We start from the raw sequence: 18,651 nt of genomic DNA on the forward strand, positions 1-18,651 counted from the left end.
TTTGATAGTTGACCAAGGCAGCAAAAGGTCATTTGTGAGCTTACTAGTTAGGGACACCTAGCCTCAACATGTCCAAAGATGCTGGCATGTTAGTAGTCATCAGCTGCCCATTGAGGGTGTCCATTTGGGCCATTATGAGTGCATGCAACCCTTTGGACCTTAATGGGCCTTTATGGACCCAGTCAAACTAAGTCTAGATAAACCCCAACTGCCACATATCAGTCTAGCTGCAGATTTCCTCTTCCAGTGCTCTCTCTTTTTGTTTTCTCTTACAAAGCTATTCAAGGGTAGCTATCTTGTGGTGACCTGTCTACTCAATGCAAGGAGAGACTGACATTGCCCGTGAGGTGTAGACTTGGTTGTATCCCAAAAGTGAGGCTGATCACTAACCCACTGCACTCGGGTTCAACCCGGTGGGGGCAACTGTCACTTTTAAGAAAGTGCCTCTGCTGTGTGCCTCCAGGCATCAGTCTCATTGATTGCTGAAGAAAATGACCTGAAATTTCAACATATTTAGACTCTAAAGACCACTTAATTAGCGTCACTAATGGCCAATTTTTATTGACGTCATTCAGTGGGTCTGACACTAAAGGCCGTATATCTTGTAGTGCATGATATTTTAAAATTGAATAAATCACGATATTTTTGAAGGATATGCATTTTGCTACAATCGAGTGCCCTTACAATCTAATTAGAATCTTTCAATATAAGTTGTTTTGATTCAACATAACCTCGTGGATGTATTCAGCATGTTTTTTTAATGAAAATATATCTTTTTAATTTTCAAAATCGGTGCACTTAAAGCCATCGATTTTGCATTGCCTGAAAAACCTGCACACAAGTTAGATTCTGGCTATCCAAAAAGCTAGTTCTTACTAAAAAAACATGCAGATCACATCTATGATGTTGGATTGAACAAAAAACCAAAACCAAAATAAAAAAAATAAAAAAGGGGTTTCGATAAGTCATTGTAGGTACAATCTGTTGTAGCAAAACCCATTTCTAAATACTAGTTGGTATTAAAAAAATCATGATTTAATTGATATTATTTCTTTATTAATGTGCCTTTCAAGTTTTTTTATTTAAAATTCTTGTATGCTTTAATTTACTGTGAGATTTTCCATTGTTGAAGTATTCCCGGTTAGGAGATTAATTTGTAAATTAGGCAAAAAAAATAAAGGGCATACATATCCTCAAGGGTGTAATGGCCAATTTTTAAATCATCATAAATTTTTTTTTTAGAGAAAACAATAAAAAGTCACACAATCCGTTAATTACTTATGACAAAGGGCTGTGGAGAGTAGCAAGCCAAACATGAACAACGGGTGCCCAGTATGGCTCATCTTGTATAGGCTCGTTATATATATATATATATATATATATATATATATATATATATATATATATATATATATATATATATATATATATATATATATTTTTTGCATGTAGAGTAGATGTTGGCTTGCAAGCATTAAGTTTAGAGTCCAAATGCTATTGCGTAGAGCTTAGAAACAATGTATTTATTTTGTAAATAAGTCGGTTTGAGCTTCTTACAGTCCAAATTCTATTATTTTCAATATTGCATTTATTTTGTAAATGTGCCAGCTCAAGCATGGTTTGTTTTAACTCGAACTTACTGTGAATTTGAGCTAGGCTGAACGAGCCTAGCTTGGATACCCTCTCTTCAGTTCATTTACCAGCCCTACATTTAATCCTCCACTTTTTCCTTAATTGATTTCATGCAACCCCCTAAAGTACGATATTGCATTTATTCTCTTTTTTTTTTCTTTTTTTGTTAAAATAACTCATCTTATGTTCTTTGTTAAACAAAAAAGAAATATTTAGAGCATTCGAGTAGCTCAGCGATATTCCAAAAGCTGTATAACATTTTAAAAATCGATAAATTCATGGTATTTTTAAATACAAAGCATTTTCAAATTTTCATGATTTCATCATGAGATTATCGCATTATTAACATGCATTTTAATTTTTATTATCATTTACTACATTTTAAGTTTTAATTTATTGAGAGGTTCTCTGGAACTATTTTGTAAGTTTTTTTTTTTTTTTTTTTTTTGAGAGAGAGAGAGAGAGAGAAAATGAGCGTAAGGATGGGATGAGGGTTTTTTTTTTTCTTGAGAGAGAATATATACGTATCCTAATGACCATTTTGAAATTCAAGGTACGCCTTGTACTTCATAAATCATAACCCGAAGAATCCAGGGATACAATTGTTCATCCCGATGACAAGATTTCCAGGTTTGTACTTTTTACCGAAAATGACAACCATACCCTCTCGAAGGGCGGGACAAAAGGGTTCAGGTCTTTTTGTCCTTTTCCAAGGCATTGGGAATCAGGAATCACCCCGCTGCGGACCCTTATGCATCGGATTCTTCCTCAAAATGACTATCATATCCTCGGATTAAAGTGGTAGGGGGTGTCAACGGGCCTAGTTTAGGCAGACCCGACCCGAACCAAACCCTATAGGGTCCGGGTATGGTGATAAATAAGAAGAACCGATTAAGATCAGAGTCCAGACCCGAAAGTCTGATTAATACATGGACCCCGAGTTAAGTTTGTGAAATTTTATACCAGACCTGGACCCGAACCGAGTTTTGATTAAGACCCACAATTTTTCAATGTAAAAATGGTAAACAATATGGTTTTACCGGGTATAGTCCGGGTTTGGTTCATGTAGTGCTTATGGGGTCTATGTATGTTTTTTCTTATATTGGACTCGATTAGACTTGGGTCTGGACCCAATATTATACCTGAAAATCTGGTCCAAGTCGGGTTCCACCTGAGTACAAACCAAACATGACCCGTTGACACCTCTACTTTCTTGCTCCTCCCCCCTGAGGAGGTCATTTCATCTCTTTACCACACGAGGGAAGAAGCCCCGGAAAGCTAGCCTTGACTTTTCTTCTTGTACAAAGATATAATCGTTTAGACACTCATTGTCGGTGATTCCTTGAGTGCTTCTTCTCATATGGCGTTTAGGGATGGCAGTGGGGCGGGGCGGGGCGGGGGACAAGGTTTCCACCCCCGCCCCGCCTCAAAATTTTATCCTCCACCCCCGCCCCGCCTCCGCGGCGGGGATGGATTTTATCCTCCACCCCCGCCTTCATCCCCGTTTCATGTCCTCCACCCCCGCCCCGTCCCCGTCCCCGTCCCCGCCCCGTCCCCGTCCCCGCCCCGCCCCCGCCCCGTCCCCGTCCCGACCCCGACCCCGCGGGATGAGCGTGCTCGTCACCGGCGCCGCTGGCTTTGTCGGCACCCACGTCTCGCTCGCCCTCCGGAAGCGCGGTGACGGTGTCGTCGGCCTCGACAACTTCAACGACTACTACGACCCCTCGCTCAAGAAGGCCCGCCGTCGAATCCTCGGCGACCACGGCGTCTTCGTCATCGCCGGCGACATCAACGACGCCCGGCTCCTGGCCAAGCTCTTCGACCTCGTCGCCTTCACCCACGTGATGCACCTCGCCGCCCAGGCCGGAGTCCGGTACGCTATCGAGAACCCGGCGTCCTACGTGCACAGTAACGTCGCCCGGCTCCAGGGTTAGGAAATTAGGGAAGGGAGTTAGGGTTAGTAAACAGTTCATCTGAGTTGGGGGCGGGGATGGGGCGGGGCCGGGACGGGTATGGGCCGGGGCGGGGCGGGGATGGGCCGGGGCGGGGCCGGGGCGGGGATGGGGCGGGGCGGGGGAACGTGCCAGTCCATCCCCGCCTCCACCCCCGGACGGGGATGGATTTTAACCTTCATCCCCGCCTCCATCCCCGTTTCATACCCTTCATCCCCGGTCCAAACGGGGCGAGGCGGGGCGGGGCCCCGCTTTCCCCCGGTCCACTGCCATCCCTAATGGCGTTAGGGATAGGGTCATGTCTTGTCCCCGTAAGACGGGCTTAGGGGGTGTTTGATATGTCGAGACACCCAAAGTGTGGGCCCCACATGTGTCTGCAGGGTCCCACACATAGGAAAACACTTTATGTCGTTATTTCAAGCTTCCTCATAGCTTGTTTGATGCACCATCCGAATCTTACCTCTGGCTCTTGTTGCCTATCGACTACAAGACTCCACCTCCGGCAAGCGATGACCACTGTCCCTCCGGCAAGTGATGACCATCGTCCATCTGGCGAGCCTCGACCACCATCCCTCTAGCATCCTTTTGGCAAACAAACAAGCCCTCTTCGGGCCTCGACCACTGTTCCTTCAGCATCCTTCTGACCAAACACACAAGCTTATCCGAGTTCACATTCTTTTGGCGAACACATACTCTCTCTCTCTCTCTCTCTCTCTCTCTCTCTCTGATGTCGTAGGATTAGACTTTATAGAGGGATATTAGAATATACTTAGATTTTAGAGATTTTAACCCTTGTTTTTGCAATTCTTGAGTGAATGCATGTTAAATTGATTTTTTCTTTTTTTTCAAATATTCTTAGATTTTAAAAATATTTGGGCATGCTTAGATTTTAGAGATTTTAACCCTTGTTTTTGCAATTCTTGAGTGAATGCATGTTAAATCGATTTTTTTTTTCAAATATTCTTAGATTTTTAAAAATATTCGGGCATGCTTAGATTTTACAGATATTCAGGTATGCTTTAGGGATTTTAGCTCATCTTTTTGCAAATCATTGTGGGTTTAATTAAGTTGTCCGCATAACATAAATCAAACAATGGACATAATTTACACAACCTTAGTAGACATTCCAAACAAACCTTCACTTGGTGTGAAGTTATTCACATAACATGTGTTCTGTCTGTTTTGTTCGTTCAATCCTGAACAAGGCATTAAACAAGCTCTCATAGAACAACAGAGTCCGGACAGTCACAGATGAACCCAAATTTTTGTTTTTTTTTTTTTTGGTGGGGGGTGGGGGGGGTGGGGGAGGTTGGACAGGATGGGACAGTGCATTCTGTCCTGTCTACTTGTGTTCATGCATGATTCAAACGCCCCCTTAAAAGGCGAACTTGGTTGGCCCTCTCAACTTTCTGCAACACGTCCTACACAAGTTGGAAACCTACCAGCAACAAGCGGTGAAACCCAGATGTCATTTTGTTGGGGGAGGGCAGGCCAGCCTAAGACGCAGCCCGGCCGTTTGTTGGGCTCTCAACTGGGCACAAGCCAGGTTGGCAGGTCATGTTGGTATATGGGCCTGCCAAAAATTCAGGATGGACCTGGCTAGAAAATCTCGGTTCAAACTTGGCCCAGTCCTTACCACTACCTCACGTCTACTCGTCTTAAAGTTAAAGGCTTTTTCGGCCGGTAAACAGGCTCATGCTTCTCTGATAGACTCAAATGTTTCTAACGAACCCCAATAAAACGGACTCCGGATATCCAATCCAAATCTGAATGTTTACTTCACTGGATCCACCGATCCAGCTGATATCACGGCAAAAGGATCACGGTTTTGGATGACTGTCAGCAGGGGTGAGTGGGGGGCATACCCTAGAGGCAGTGGACATGGGACCATACTGAAAAAATATCGCCAGATTTATGAAAAATGTGGCGATAATATCGCGCGGAATTGCCTGAAAGTTTAAAACGGTAATTTCTTGCGAGATTTTCAAAATATCGCAAGATTTATGAAAAAACGTAAATACCACAATTTAAATGCCATATTTATGTTTTAAATGCCTATTTATTGTGAAAACCCTTGTATTTTTATTTTTAAACATTTTTATTAATATTTTTGTATAAAAATGTTTTTTTATGTTTTAAATTTATTTTTTATTACCGATATTTTGCGGGAAAAAATGTAAGATTTATGAAACTTTTTCAATTTCTCACAAGTTTTCGAAAAACGATATTTTGCCGAAAAAACGTTTGTCACTATGCATGGGACCCATGGGGGTGTCTTAGGCCGGTCAACGCTTGTACGGACGGGATTTGCCCTAGGCTCGGGGGTTCAGATGCATGGCGGCTGTGGACTAGCCCACAGAATTGACTGCTTCAGCTGTCAGTCGGTCGGACTTATGTTGCGTACCCGATCGGAACCGCATCCGGATTCGGGTTTGGGCATAAATCACTGATCCGAAAGTTATTTGGGTTGGACTTAAGCTGTGGTTTTTGTTGGGTACCCAACCTGAGCCAACCATTTGCATTATTTAAGCATATCTAATTAGGATGCTTAACAAGATTAGAAACTTATCACAATTAGAGTTTCTCATATTATTCATATTTTATTTATACCATTGAAATTCCTCATCTATAAAAAAAAACATGAGAGGCCGATCTAGGAGTTTGAGCGAGTTCAGATTTGAGATTGTTTTCAATTTTATTTAAATTTCTGTTATTTCATTTTTTTTCTTGCTTTTCTAGATAATTTGAGGTGTTTTTAGATAATTTAGCTTTGCCCTAGCAATGCTAGGGCACCAAATCTAGTTTGGGATATAAAGGGTTTGGATCAGCGGCAACTCCTTGGGGTTTGCCTTTCACGGCAAATCATGATTAATCGGAAAAAAAATTGCCCAACCTCGATATGCAAATTCCTTGTTAAGTCATTATTAATCGGTAAAAGTGTAAAATTGTGATTAATCTGTAAAACAATAAATTTTATATTAATAAATTAAAAATAATTAAAAATAAAAGTTTATCTAGTTAAGGATGCTCTTAAAATTGATAGCATGTTAATATCTTAATTATATATTAAAATTTTGTCAAAACGTGCTACACTTACGTACGTATATAAAAACAATCAGCCTATAATATTGATGGTAATAAGAATGCTGAAATTAATGAAGTTTAAACAGAATATATAGTTGAATAGATTTAAAAAATAGTTATTTACTTTATTGTTGAACATATAAAATGAATATTAGTCCGATGTGGCTTAATCGGCATTGGAGTCAGATCCAATATGACTGTTTAAAGAAGAAGAAGAAAAAACTAAAAAGATTTACCAAAGCAGGATGCGGTTTGCCAGCTATTTGTCCTAATAATGGGCTAGAGTTTTACATGCAAACACGTTCACAGGTTAACCAGATTTACCGATAGGTTTAGATTAGGAACTAAAATGAAATTCAACCCGGATGCGAGTTCCTTTTTTCAATTTACTGACATGTTTGGATCATGTAATCCGTCGCCAAGTTCATGAACCAGTTTGCAAGTTCACGGCCTTCTGCAAGTTATCCGGCCAAGGGGACGCACTCTCTTGTTGAGAAAAGTTGGATAATTTAGTAAATTCTATCATACTTCACCAAGCAATGCGGAATTGGGATCAGGTGCAATGTGATTGCCCGCATTACTTGTGTGTTTTTGAAAAGTAAAAATACTATTCAAAAGATACACTCTCAAAATACCATCACAACTCACTTTTTATAACTTTTGGGGTTCTGTTCTAAAAAAAAAATCAAGATTAATTAGTTTTATATACTATTCAAATGAGATTGACTTTTTAAAATGTAGCATTGATCGAACCAAACGTACCCTAAGGATATGTTTGATGCCCTGTCTAGGGTTGAAAGAAATGAACAAAAAAGATAGATACAACTGTTCCAAGTCCAACGTTTGTTTGGACCGTACTCAAATGGTATGTTCCAAATGTCCATTGTTTGATGGCGATGTGGATGCCATTTGAACAGTCATGGATAATGGGTCGAATTATTTAGTTTTGGATCATATGACACGATTTGTCCACCATTTTACATGTTTTAACGGGTTTATTATGGTTTTTTGTTCGGATATGGATCCAAAATTATGTCTAAATTTATGAATTTTTGCCCTGAGTATGAATTTTGAATTAGATTTTTGCCCAAAATATGGTTATTTTGCTCCAAAGGCGATGGCCAGGCTTATGCAGAGCTCGGCAATGGCGTTTCCCATTAAGACGCCAGAGAGGAAGGGGAGACTGAGGAAACTCAAGGGGACCTTAGCAAAATCATAATTCCCATCTGAGCACCTTAATCCGGATCTTGATCACGCATTTTCCACTGGAGAGGCGACCTTAGCCTTGCAGACATCGAGGGAGAAGTTGTCGCACAAGATCCTGATCCGCACCCTGTCACTCCGCAATGCCCCAAGCCTGGCCCTCACCTTCGTCTCCATCTGGATCGCCAACGGCACATTGTTCTTTTTCAGATCCGTCGCTAGCGTGGTCGCCCCAAATGAGTCGACTGTCTTGCCCTTTGTTGATAGGATCGTCGACACTGTCGTTGTGTTATTTGCAGCGTGCACAAAACCCGAGAATGACCTTGATCCGAGCGAGACCCCACCCGAGTCAGTCAACACGAAGATGTCATCGTAGAAGAACTCAGCCTTCTTGTTGGGGTTTCGGGCATCAACGACAACAGAGATGAGAGAGTTGAGTCGTGAACCGCCGGTGATGTTAAGGGTGGAGATCTGGAGGGCCGATATAGAGAAGTTCGGCCGCTGCGGAACGCAGAATAGCACCCACAACACTGCGCTGAAGACAATGAGGGCTAGGAGGAGGAAGAGCACGATGATGTAGGTCCAGATGAAGCAGAGGCAGCAGCACCGCCGCTTCGAGCGATGCCGATTTGGGTTATGGTCGGTACGCCGGCCGAGTCATGCTGTAGAGCTGAGACTTCATGTAGGTGGCACCGCCAGCGCCTCCAGTGGCACTGGCCACTCCATCTGTTGGAGCAGCTCCGGTCGGTCGGGACACTGGGTAAACCCAATCGTTCATCGACCTGTTGGGATGCTGGCTTTTGCTCCTCCAGAGAGAGTCGAGCAAGAGAGAGAGGGATGCCCACGTCATGGTATTTTTTTTTTACTTTGTTCCCTCTGTTCCTGTTCTTTTTGTAACAGGGAGGTGAATAAAAAATAGCATACGTTAATAAACGCAGCAGATGAGCGAAACACCATTTGCCGCATCCAATGTTTATTAAAAATGTTCTGAACATCATTTTTGTCCTGTGTGACGCACGGGATGAGCCATCAAACATACCCTAAATGTTGTCGTTGCACCTTATCACCCACCATTTGTTGTTGGGCCACACAACTGATAGGTTTTGCTAGTCTCCCCTCAGCGATGTGTATGTATCCGCTCAAAGTATGGCTGAAAATGAATCAGATATTCAATCCGAATCTAACATGCTTTTCGGATATGAATTCTTTAAGTAAAATTTAAATGTGGATTCAGATGGAATTTTGATTTATTAAATTAGATTACTTTCAAATTTAGATCTATTCAATCAGATTCAGATCAATATTTTAAGTCAGATATAGATTTGATCTGAATCAAAATCCAACCCAAATGCAATTTTTATATATAAATAACTTGTTTTGTTATATATTTTCTCGGATCCAGTATTACCACATGCATTCTAGATCTAACCTCCTTTGATTTGATTTAGATCTAGATTCGTATCTGATATGATCAATACCAAATCTGACCCGTTTTCACCTCTGGCTCAAAAGCTTTTAACTATAATAGGGGAACCCGAGGAAGTCAAGATAATTAACATTCCGGGTTTAACTTTGTTCTATAATTACTCAGAATGTTGGTCCACATAATGAGGTGCTAAAACCAATGAACCTAACGGTGGTCTCTTGGTGGATTTGACGTAACTGAAAACCCACACTTAAGGGTATGTTTGATGGTTTGTCTACGGTTGCACAAAATGAACAAAAAAGATGGAACAAAACATTGTTTTTTTTGTTGTGTAACAACTGTTACGAGTTCAACGTTTGTTTCGACCGTACTTAGATGCTATGTTTCAAATGCTTCTTGTTTGATGACTACTTGCAGACAATTTGAACAGTCATGGACAATGGGTCAAATTACTTTATTTTGGATTATATGACCCGATCCGTCCATCATTTTACATGTTTTAAGAAGTTTATTATATTTTTTTACTCGGATATGAATCTAATTACAAAATTATATCTAAAATCATGAATTTTTGCCACATCAGTTTTTGATCTAAAACCAACAAGGCAGCACTTTATAAGTTGACCCTAATCACATTAATTTTTGGAGACTCGGTTGGACAATGTAATATAGATTGTAGATTGCTCAAATTTCAGTCATCAAAGGCCGAAACTGTGTTACTATCTTTATGTAAATGAAAATGTTAGTTGTGCATGCACATACAAGCGCTTGCACGACGCACACACAGGTAGCAGCCAATCAGACCATCACAACCAGCCTCCACCACCATAAACCATGTACATGAAGTTGGTGTCAGGTTAACCATGTACCTGAGTCGGTGTCCCCAGTGTAAGTGTAAAACTCCTTGAGTACTTCCCCCTACACGCTGGAGATATTTTTCTATTTGCTGCAAACGATGCACACCGCAGATATCAAACTCTTTGACTTCTTTCAACTTGAAAGCATTAGGCCAACCCAGATGGATCCCTAGTGGGCAATTTCTATTTGGTTAAAGACCAATTTCGTTCTTGAGCACCTGCATATGCAAAACTGGTATAACCAATTCTTGGAGCAATTTTATTTGGTTAAAGACCAATCTCTCTCTCTCTCTCTCTCTCTCTCTCTCTGTGTGTGTGTGTGTGTGTGTGTGTGTGTGTGTGTGGTAAAACCAATTTTACAAGCACTTGCAGATCAATCTCCTCACTGCAAATTTGGTAGAACTAAACCACATTGGTTTCAATAAACAAAAGATGTAGATGACCCACCTAAAATGCCCAACATTTCTCAAGCATAAATCTCTCTCTCTCTCTCTGAGCATAGAATCATCAGTAGAGGTTAGATCCCAAAATTTGGATAGCTACCTATTCCATTACCGATCCCTCTGAAGATGGATAGCTTCAAATCATTCATCGATCGATCACTCTCAATCATGCCCATCTTCGCCTTCTTATCCAACCTCAAAGGCTCCCATACAACCTGAATTTCCCCACTATCTTACATCTACAACAAACAACAGAATGCTAACTACACCAATGAATAAAAAGCTTTGCAAGAGAAATCAAAACTTGACATCAAAACTTGACATCAAAACACACATACAAGATGAAGAAGGAATAACAGTAGATTCCTAGCGTTTCATACATTAGGAGTAGATTGTAGTTTGGTAGACAGTAGATTCTTGTGAATCCTGTCTTGGATTTGCATCAAATAGCCAGAAAATTTAGTGCGTAGAAATATTTAAATTTATGTTTGTTAAGTCAGTCACTAAGAAGATAACAGATTCAGCAATCAACAGAGCTCATACAACAAAATTTATGAATTTGTAGAACTTCACAAATTCACATATGAAATTAAAAGAGAACTACTGAAAAGAAGAAATATGTACTTTATTCTTCCAAGAGTTGCAGTTTGATATTGTAATCAAACATTAGAAAATAAGCAAAACACACACAAGGAGCACCAGAATTTTATTTCTTACATTTCTCATCTAAAAATAAAACTTTTCCAGACCTAAGAAGCAATTTAATCTTGGGTTTTCCTTGGAAACCATGAGAGACTAAAAGCTGACCGTGATTCCAATTATGAATTGCTAGTGAATAAACAACAAAATATCATAAGAATATCAAATGCAACATGAAGTTCATGGACGAGAACAAAAGCATCAGCCAAAACCAATGAGAGATAGTTGATTATATTTGATGATTAAATTCATTACAACTTGTCATGAATTACAGGCTCAGGAATATGCAAAAGCTATTTCATAAGAAAATAAATTAAGCAATAAGGGAAATGTATTAGAAAAATCAGTGAGACCAGAAATGTATTAGTGAAATCAGTAAGAGATGAATAAATAAATTCTGGCTATAGAATTCACAAAGATTGAATAAATGAATTTACAGGTTCAGAAGCCAGATTCAAGTCTAAAAGAGAAAGATTTCACCCAGAAGAGACATTTTCTTCTTTGTAATTCTTTCTCAAACGGTTGGTTCCACTTGGTGCTTCGAAGTTCTGAGGCTGGTTGATCTTTTCTTTTGTGTTTGCCTGTGATGAGTTGGATAAGACCTTGTGCCTTCAACCTAAAAACCTGTCAAATTGAATAAACTCTCTCAAAATCCACAAATTCAGACTCCAATGGATACAAAATCAAATAGGCATGATAGAGAAAGTATGTAAATACCTAAATTCTGCTAGGAGTCTTAATCTCTTTTCTTTGGCTTCCTACAACCTTGCTTTCAAACCCTGTGTATCCTGCACAAAAGTAGGTTTAAATGTTGAAATAAGGCAAAAAGAGAAATCCAATAAATTGCCACCAAAGATTACATAGAAGAAACAACGGAAAAAAGTTTTAAGGTTAGGGAAGAAAAACCTAAGATATGGAGAAAAGTGCAAGACCTGAAACGGATCCCAAAATATTAAGAATACTCTGTTATAATGAAACCCAGAACAAACACCTGGTTATAATGAAAGGGAAAAAATTATTCTTCCAGAAAAACAAAGAGTGGAAGAAAGAAGCAACTATGGAGGGATCCTTCTCTTGATGTTTTAATCTTGAAAAGAGCATGATAAGCTAACATGTATTATGAAAACATGAACCATGAAATTTTTGCAGTGCCACAAAATTGATCCTCCTCACAAAACAGAACCAGCCCATCAGAAGTGGCGCAGAGAGAGAGTTTTTTTTAAAGGCAAGCTCGAGTTAGTCCAACGCCTACCAGTTACACATCATACCATTGGGTTTTGAACTTGCAATGTCCCAACACATGCTGACTTGCACTAACATCGCCTATCAAACAAATGATTCTCCGTTAGTCAGCGTAAAAAACTACCTCGATTAAATCATGACTAGATTGACTTAGCTCAGTTTCTGCTCGAACTTGTCAGAGAATATAAATGAGTCTAACGTAAACAAATGTTCATAAATGAGTCGAGCCTGTAACATCCCTAAAAAATCTAACCTTTTTAAAACTTTCTCAAGCCCAAATTTTTTAGAAAATTTGAAACTTCTTATTTATTATAAAAAATTGCATAATTTCCGAAAGTAATATACCAACAAGTTCGTCTATATTCACATTTCAATTGTTCTAAATACTAGATGACCCACCTAAGCGTAGTGTATATTAGCCTCTCAGTATAGAATCATCCATAAACACAACTCGATTAGGGTCATTACTTTAAGAATTCTCACACGTGAAAAAATATGGAAGACAAAATTTATTTAAGGTTTAAAACAATTGAGGAGTTACATAAAGATTTAAAGTTTCCAAACCATAAGTGATCAAGCATAAATTTTGCATTATATATATATATATATATATTTCTATGCATGATCCATCAAAAAAATGTATTAAAAACTCATTCTTATCAATATTTTTGAGAAACTGCTTTCAAATTCAAAATAAAGATAAAATCGTGACCCTCTAAGAAATTCTGAATTTATCACAGGGGTTGTGAAATTCTTCACAATTTTCACATTTATAGTACAAAAATTCTGACCCTTTAATAAATTTTGAATTTATCATATGGGTTGTGACATTCCTCACAATTTTCACATTTATAATACAAAAATTGTGACACTACTTTTGAAGTTCTTCAAGAGTTTTGCATTGTTGGTTGCAAAATTCTTGACAAGTTTGTGAAATTTTGGAATTGTTTGTGAAATTCATAAAGTTTTGCATATGGTGATGCAAATTTTCTTTTTAGCGTGCAAAATTACTTACACATTAAATACAACATTTCATTTTCGGTGAAACACACATCGTCGACACTTCATTAGTCGTACTTCATCTTGTCACTGTTTTTTTACCCAAAAAATAGAGGAATCAAAAAAACAAAAAGAACAAAGATTCTAGACAAAAATATCTTTTCAATGATATTTTATTCACTAAAAAATAATGAACGGTTGATGAAATACAACCCCGAGAACATTCCTTAAATAGAAGATAAACAGGTGAAGATGTGCCTATCCTGGTGATCATATGATATTTTTTGGCCACTTATGCCAAGAATTCGAGAAAACAAAAAATAACAAAAGGAAGATTAAGATGTTAACTTTTCAATGCTACTAAGATCACATCGATCTGATGAATGGTTGAAAACAATGTCTTCTGAAACATAGACTATTCAGTTGTAGCAGTTTGCAGAATAGTTTTCTATTTCAGTTTTGGATCTTAAAAATGAGAACCCTAGAGGGGTTTTTGGTTCTAACTCAAAACGAAAAAGTTTGAGATCTGTGTCTCAGCTTTCCAACAACTATAAAAATGTGGGTTTGTAATGTTGATTGCTTGAGATATAGATATGAGAATAGAGGCTATTGTGTAGATTTTTAAGAAAAATTGCAAGAGAGTTGCAAAAATTGTGAGGTTAACACATGAAAAGGGTAAAAAAGTCCTAAAAATTTTAGAAACTTGCAGAATTGCCCATTTTGATGAATTTGATAAAGTGTGGGACATTTTTAGAAATGTGTCATTTTTATCATACAAAACAATTATTTTTCCTATATGATTTACCATGTTTGCTTCTTTAATTCATTATTTTTTTCCATTGGTTGAAAATTGTTTTTTAGTAACATGTTAATATGTCAGTTTTATTTTAAGAAAAATGTCAATATGTGGAAAGGTGTTACAGATGCGGCCAGATCGCAATGAAAAAAGATGTTGGAGAGAGAGAGAGAGAGAGAGAGAGAGAGATGTCGGTTAGGGGTGGCAAAACCTAACACGGCCCGGCAACCCGCCTCTTAGGCGGGTTTGGGTTTGGAAAAAACGAACCCGTTTAATAAACGGGTTGACCCGCCTAACCCGTTTATTAAACGGGTCGGGTTCGTGTTAGAGGTATGCCAACCCGCCTGACCCGTTTAATAAACGGGTTAGGTGGGTGGGTCAACCCGCCAACCCGACCCGTCAACCCGCCAACCCAACCCGCGAACCTGAGAACCCGTTTACCCGACCCAACCCATTTATTAAATGGGTTGGCGGGTCGTGTCGGGTTACCCGTTTATTAAATGGGCCGGGTTCGTGTTTGCCACAGCCGACCTGTTTAATAAACGGGTCGGATTCGGGTTGAGGTATGTTGACCCGCCAACCCATCGGGTCGACCCGCCAACCCGACATGATTGCAACCCCTAATGTTGGTAAATAAAATGTAGAATGTGTCACCAAATGTGGGTAAGTTTCTTAATAATCTAGGATTTCTTTTTTGAAAAAAGTTTATCACATGCATTTTATGGATAAAATGGTCATTTTAATAGATAACTAACTAACTGTGGTTATGGATGATAACTGATTGTGCTGGTGTTTGCTTAAACAAAGCAAAATCTTTGGTGGGTAACTGAAAACCTTGAAAAGTTTGGTGTAAAGTTCGGCATGCATTTGAAAAATAGAAAATGATCGTACTGTTCTTATGCAATGGCACGCTTTTTTGAAATATCTAGTAATTTGACAAAATCCTCTGCATATCCAAAATCATTGATTCTTAACTTTTTAAAGATATTTTTTCCCTTCGCACATGCGAACCTGCTAAGGTTTGCATGATATATAGCTACATTAAAGGAAGTTTGCAGTACCCTTCAATAAAAAGATCCTATAAGCATCCACAAATATTATGTCATTGACAAATATGGTTTTAGATTTGCACATTTTGATGTATGAATGTCATCCAATTGATAAAGTTAACTCCTTAATTGCAAATGTAGTCACATATTTGCAGATGTGGAGACCTTTGTATGTTATTTTTATGTGGATCTCACAATAATTTTAAGTTCACACATTATGATGTGTGAATGTCATCTATTTGATAAGGCTAACTTTTCAAATGCATGACAAATATGTAACCACATTCGCAAAGATGGTTTTAAGTTCTTATACTCTGATGTGCAAATGTCATCTGATTGATAAGGTTAACTCTTCAGCACGCAAGATCTGCATGAAAATAATGTATGAATGTCAAGACATTCAACCTTTAGCGGTGATTTTGGAGTGCCACTCAAGATCTCAATTATGTTGCCTTTAACGATGCTTCAAAACATCGCTAAAACCAATTGAAAAAATGATGGGTGCATCCTCATAAGGACTTTTAGTGGTATTTTGAAGCGCAATTAAAGGTCCCACCAGAATGGTAACCTTTAGCAATGCTTTAAACGCGTGGCTAAGGCAACCTTTTTGCATTTTAAAGGGCTTTTGCATATTTTTGCCCAATAGCCATTAGATGGTCAGCGTGCATGATTTCCGTTTATGTAGCTATGGAATAAACTATCACTTTTTCGCAAATATGAGGGTACTTAATTAAAGAAGGTTTCCAAAATATGTCGACATCATTTAACTAAATATTCACATTTGCAAATGTCCTGACATTCACACCCAAATGTTCTCACACATTTGCGAACATCCTCATAAAAAAATGACACAGGCAAGAGAACATTCTCAACTCATAGATGTGAAGGTCATACTATATTTGCAAATGTCCCCCATATATTGCCTTCTTTTATGAAGGTCCTCACATTTTGAGGACATTCACAAGAGTTGCCAAGGTCATATTGTATTTGTAAAGAGGTAAAAATGTCTTCAAAAATCAAGAATCAAAAATTTGAATATGTGACAGATTTTGTCAAATTGCCAGATATTTCAAAAAAAAAGTACCATTTTTTAGGATAGTACAATGATTTTCATTTAAAAATTTATGTTTTTTAAATTATTTTCATTAATAAAAAATTATTTTGAATATTTTAACATTAAAATTAGTTTTTATTGAAATAAAATTAAAATATAATAAAATATTAAAATAATGTTGTACATGTCAATACCAAAGGCCAATATGGCAAGTTAAACCGTAGTATGATAGATCTAAACCATTAGATGTGTAGCATGCTTGATTTAGTGAGAATCGGCTCTTGGATCGTGTTTTTTCGACAAAAAAACGCATTTTTTGAACCACAAAAAAAACTGATGCCTTCATAACCATTGATTTTGGATCACTGAAAAAACCTAATGAACCAAAAGCTGGTTCTCACTAAATCTCACTAAACAAACCCTATAGATCACATCTATAGTATTAGATATGAGAAAAAATATCAAAAACTACAATTTTTGAAAGGGCCTAACAGGGTAGAACGAGAAAACGGGGCAGAACCAGTGCATTACTCTATAACAACAGTATAAGAAGTATTTCTATCTCATTTATATGTGATAAAAACACTATTTTCTCTGATAAGGTCCAAAGATTGAGTAACAACATCTCCACACAAATTTCCACTTACCACCTCTGACATTTAACGGCTTAGCCACAAGCAGAACTCGAAACTATGAGACCTCATTCCAGGCCAAGTGAAGGTCTTACCACATGGCTGTATGCAAGGACTGAAAACATGGCACTCCCAAACGAGGTGAAGAGTTGATTCTTCTGCTGCTATACACAAAGAGGTCACCAGCTAGGAAATTGATTCCCCCTTCGCTTAAGATTGGAGTCCGTAAGAATTCTATCTAATGAAATAAGCTTTAATGGGAAACCTATGACCCCATAACGATTTTTATCGGCAACCAATTCATTGATGACACACATGGTGACCTGTAGCAGGAAGAAACAGAAAAATCTTCATGCTTACCAAACTTCCAAAATAACCTATGCAAATCTTGAGGTGATTTTGAAGCAAGAACAGACATGATATCAAGCCATTCTGCCAGACTTTCTTGATATGGATTCCTACGTAAGACCACTTCCCATCCATCACAATTTTACCAGCATTGAGAAATTTTAGACTTCAAGCCTCGAATAGCTTGATAAAGGCGAGTGTGGGAATTCATAATAGCAGAATCTCTGAGCCAAACATCCTTCCAAAATTGTGTTACTTTCTCCCTCCCAAGTTCAACCTTAACATCAATGAGAAAATCATCAATAAGTTTACTCCAACCTTTCTACAATCCCGCTCAACCATTTGGAGTTCGGCTCCCAACTCCATGGCCAGCCCAAAAGCTCATATTTCTCTTTCATAACATTAACCTAAGGTTTGTATTCTGTGCACAATACCAATAAGCACTTCATCAAGAAAGCTTGATTCAGTTTACCTGGGTCCTTCAGTTCTAGACCACCAATTTCCCTCGGGGCAGCCATCTCCCATTTGAGAATGTGAGTTGGCTTCCTTTGATCATTGTTTCCTCTCCAAATGAAATTTTTAAAACGCCTAACTAAATCTTTTTTTTCTTTTTCGACAGAGAAAGCTGGGGTTAGGCAGACCCTACCAGTTATACAACTATACCATTGAGATTCAAACTTGCAACGTCCCAACACAAGGTGACGTGCACTAATTGCTCCTGCCAGACAAGCGGAGCCCCCCCCCCCCGTTGGTAACGCCTAACCAATCTTGTCTCAACAACTTTGGGCATAGACAAGATTTGCATCAGGTGGACAGGAATAAAAGTAAGCACATGCTGCACTAAAACAACCCTTCCAGCAATGGAAGGAGTATGTGCCGACCAACTTTCCTGTTTGCTTGACACCCGATCTTCAATACTTGCCCAATGAGTCTCTCTAGTGAGACCCAAATGCAGAGGAATTCCCAAAGATTTTGAAGGCCATTTATTTGAAGATGCAAAACCCAACATGACACTTCATACAATAATATAACCATAACAAGCCCTGTTATTGCCTTTGTTGTTAAAAAGGTTTGCTAATTTGTGCACAAACTGAATGGTGTTCATTGACAGCTATCAAGCATATTTTGGCAGCACACATTAACGTATGGTTTGTTACTACGGAAGGCTCTAATTTTCAGTTGTCTACCTTCTTAAATGCTGATTGGGTAGAGTGCCCTATTGATGGAAAATGCAC

The 18,651-nt window shown here is 38.6% G+C and overlaps 1 protein-coding gene across 1 annotated transcript; it reads right to left on the reverse strand.

Moving 5' to 3' along the window:
• Positions 1-7,919: 7,919 nt before the first annotated feature.
• On the reverse strand, positions 7,920-17,934 carry LOC149835624 (NDR1/HIN1-like protein 6). Its single transcript, XM_090009626.1, has 2 exons — positions 17,889-17,934; positions 7,920-8,422 (listed from the first exon to the last, which is right to left on the reverse strand). Exons 1-2 carry the CDS (start codon positions 17,932-17,934, stop codon positions 7,920-7,922), a joined length of 549 nt encoding a protein of 182 aa, XP_089865752.1.
• Between the last annotated feature and the right edge of the window lie 717 nt (positions 17,935-18,651).

This window comes from Nuphar pumila, chromosome 6 (assembly GCF_984573655.1).
Source record: "Nuphar pumila chromosome 6, dmNupPumi1.hap1.1, whole genome shotgun sequence".
Taxonomy (NCBI): domain Eukaryota; kingdom Viridiplantae; phylum Streptophyta; class Magnoliopsida; order Nymphaeales; family Nymphaeaceae; genus Nuphar; species Nuphar pumila.

Excerpts from the sequence above, each read along its gene's own strand:
- LOC149835624 (XM_090009626.1), bottom strand. The coding sequence starts at position 17,934 with ATGGCTGCCCCGAGGGAAATTGGTGGTCTAGAACTGAAGGACCCAG. Across the intron at positions 8,423-17,888 it reads TCTAGAACTGAAGGACCCAG|CCCTCATTGTCTTCAGCGCA; the intron begins GTAAACTGAATC and ends TCCTCCTCCTAG.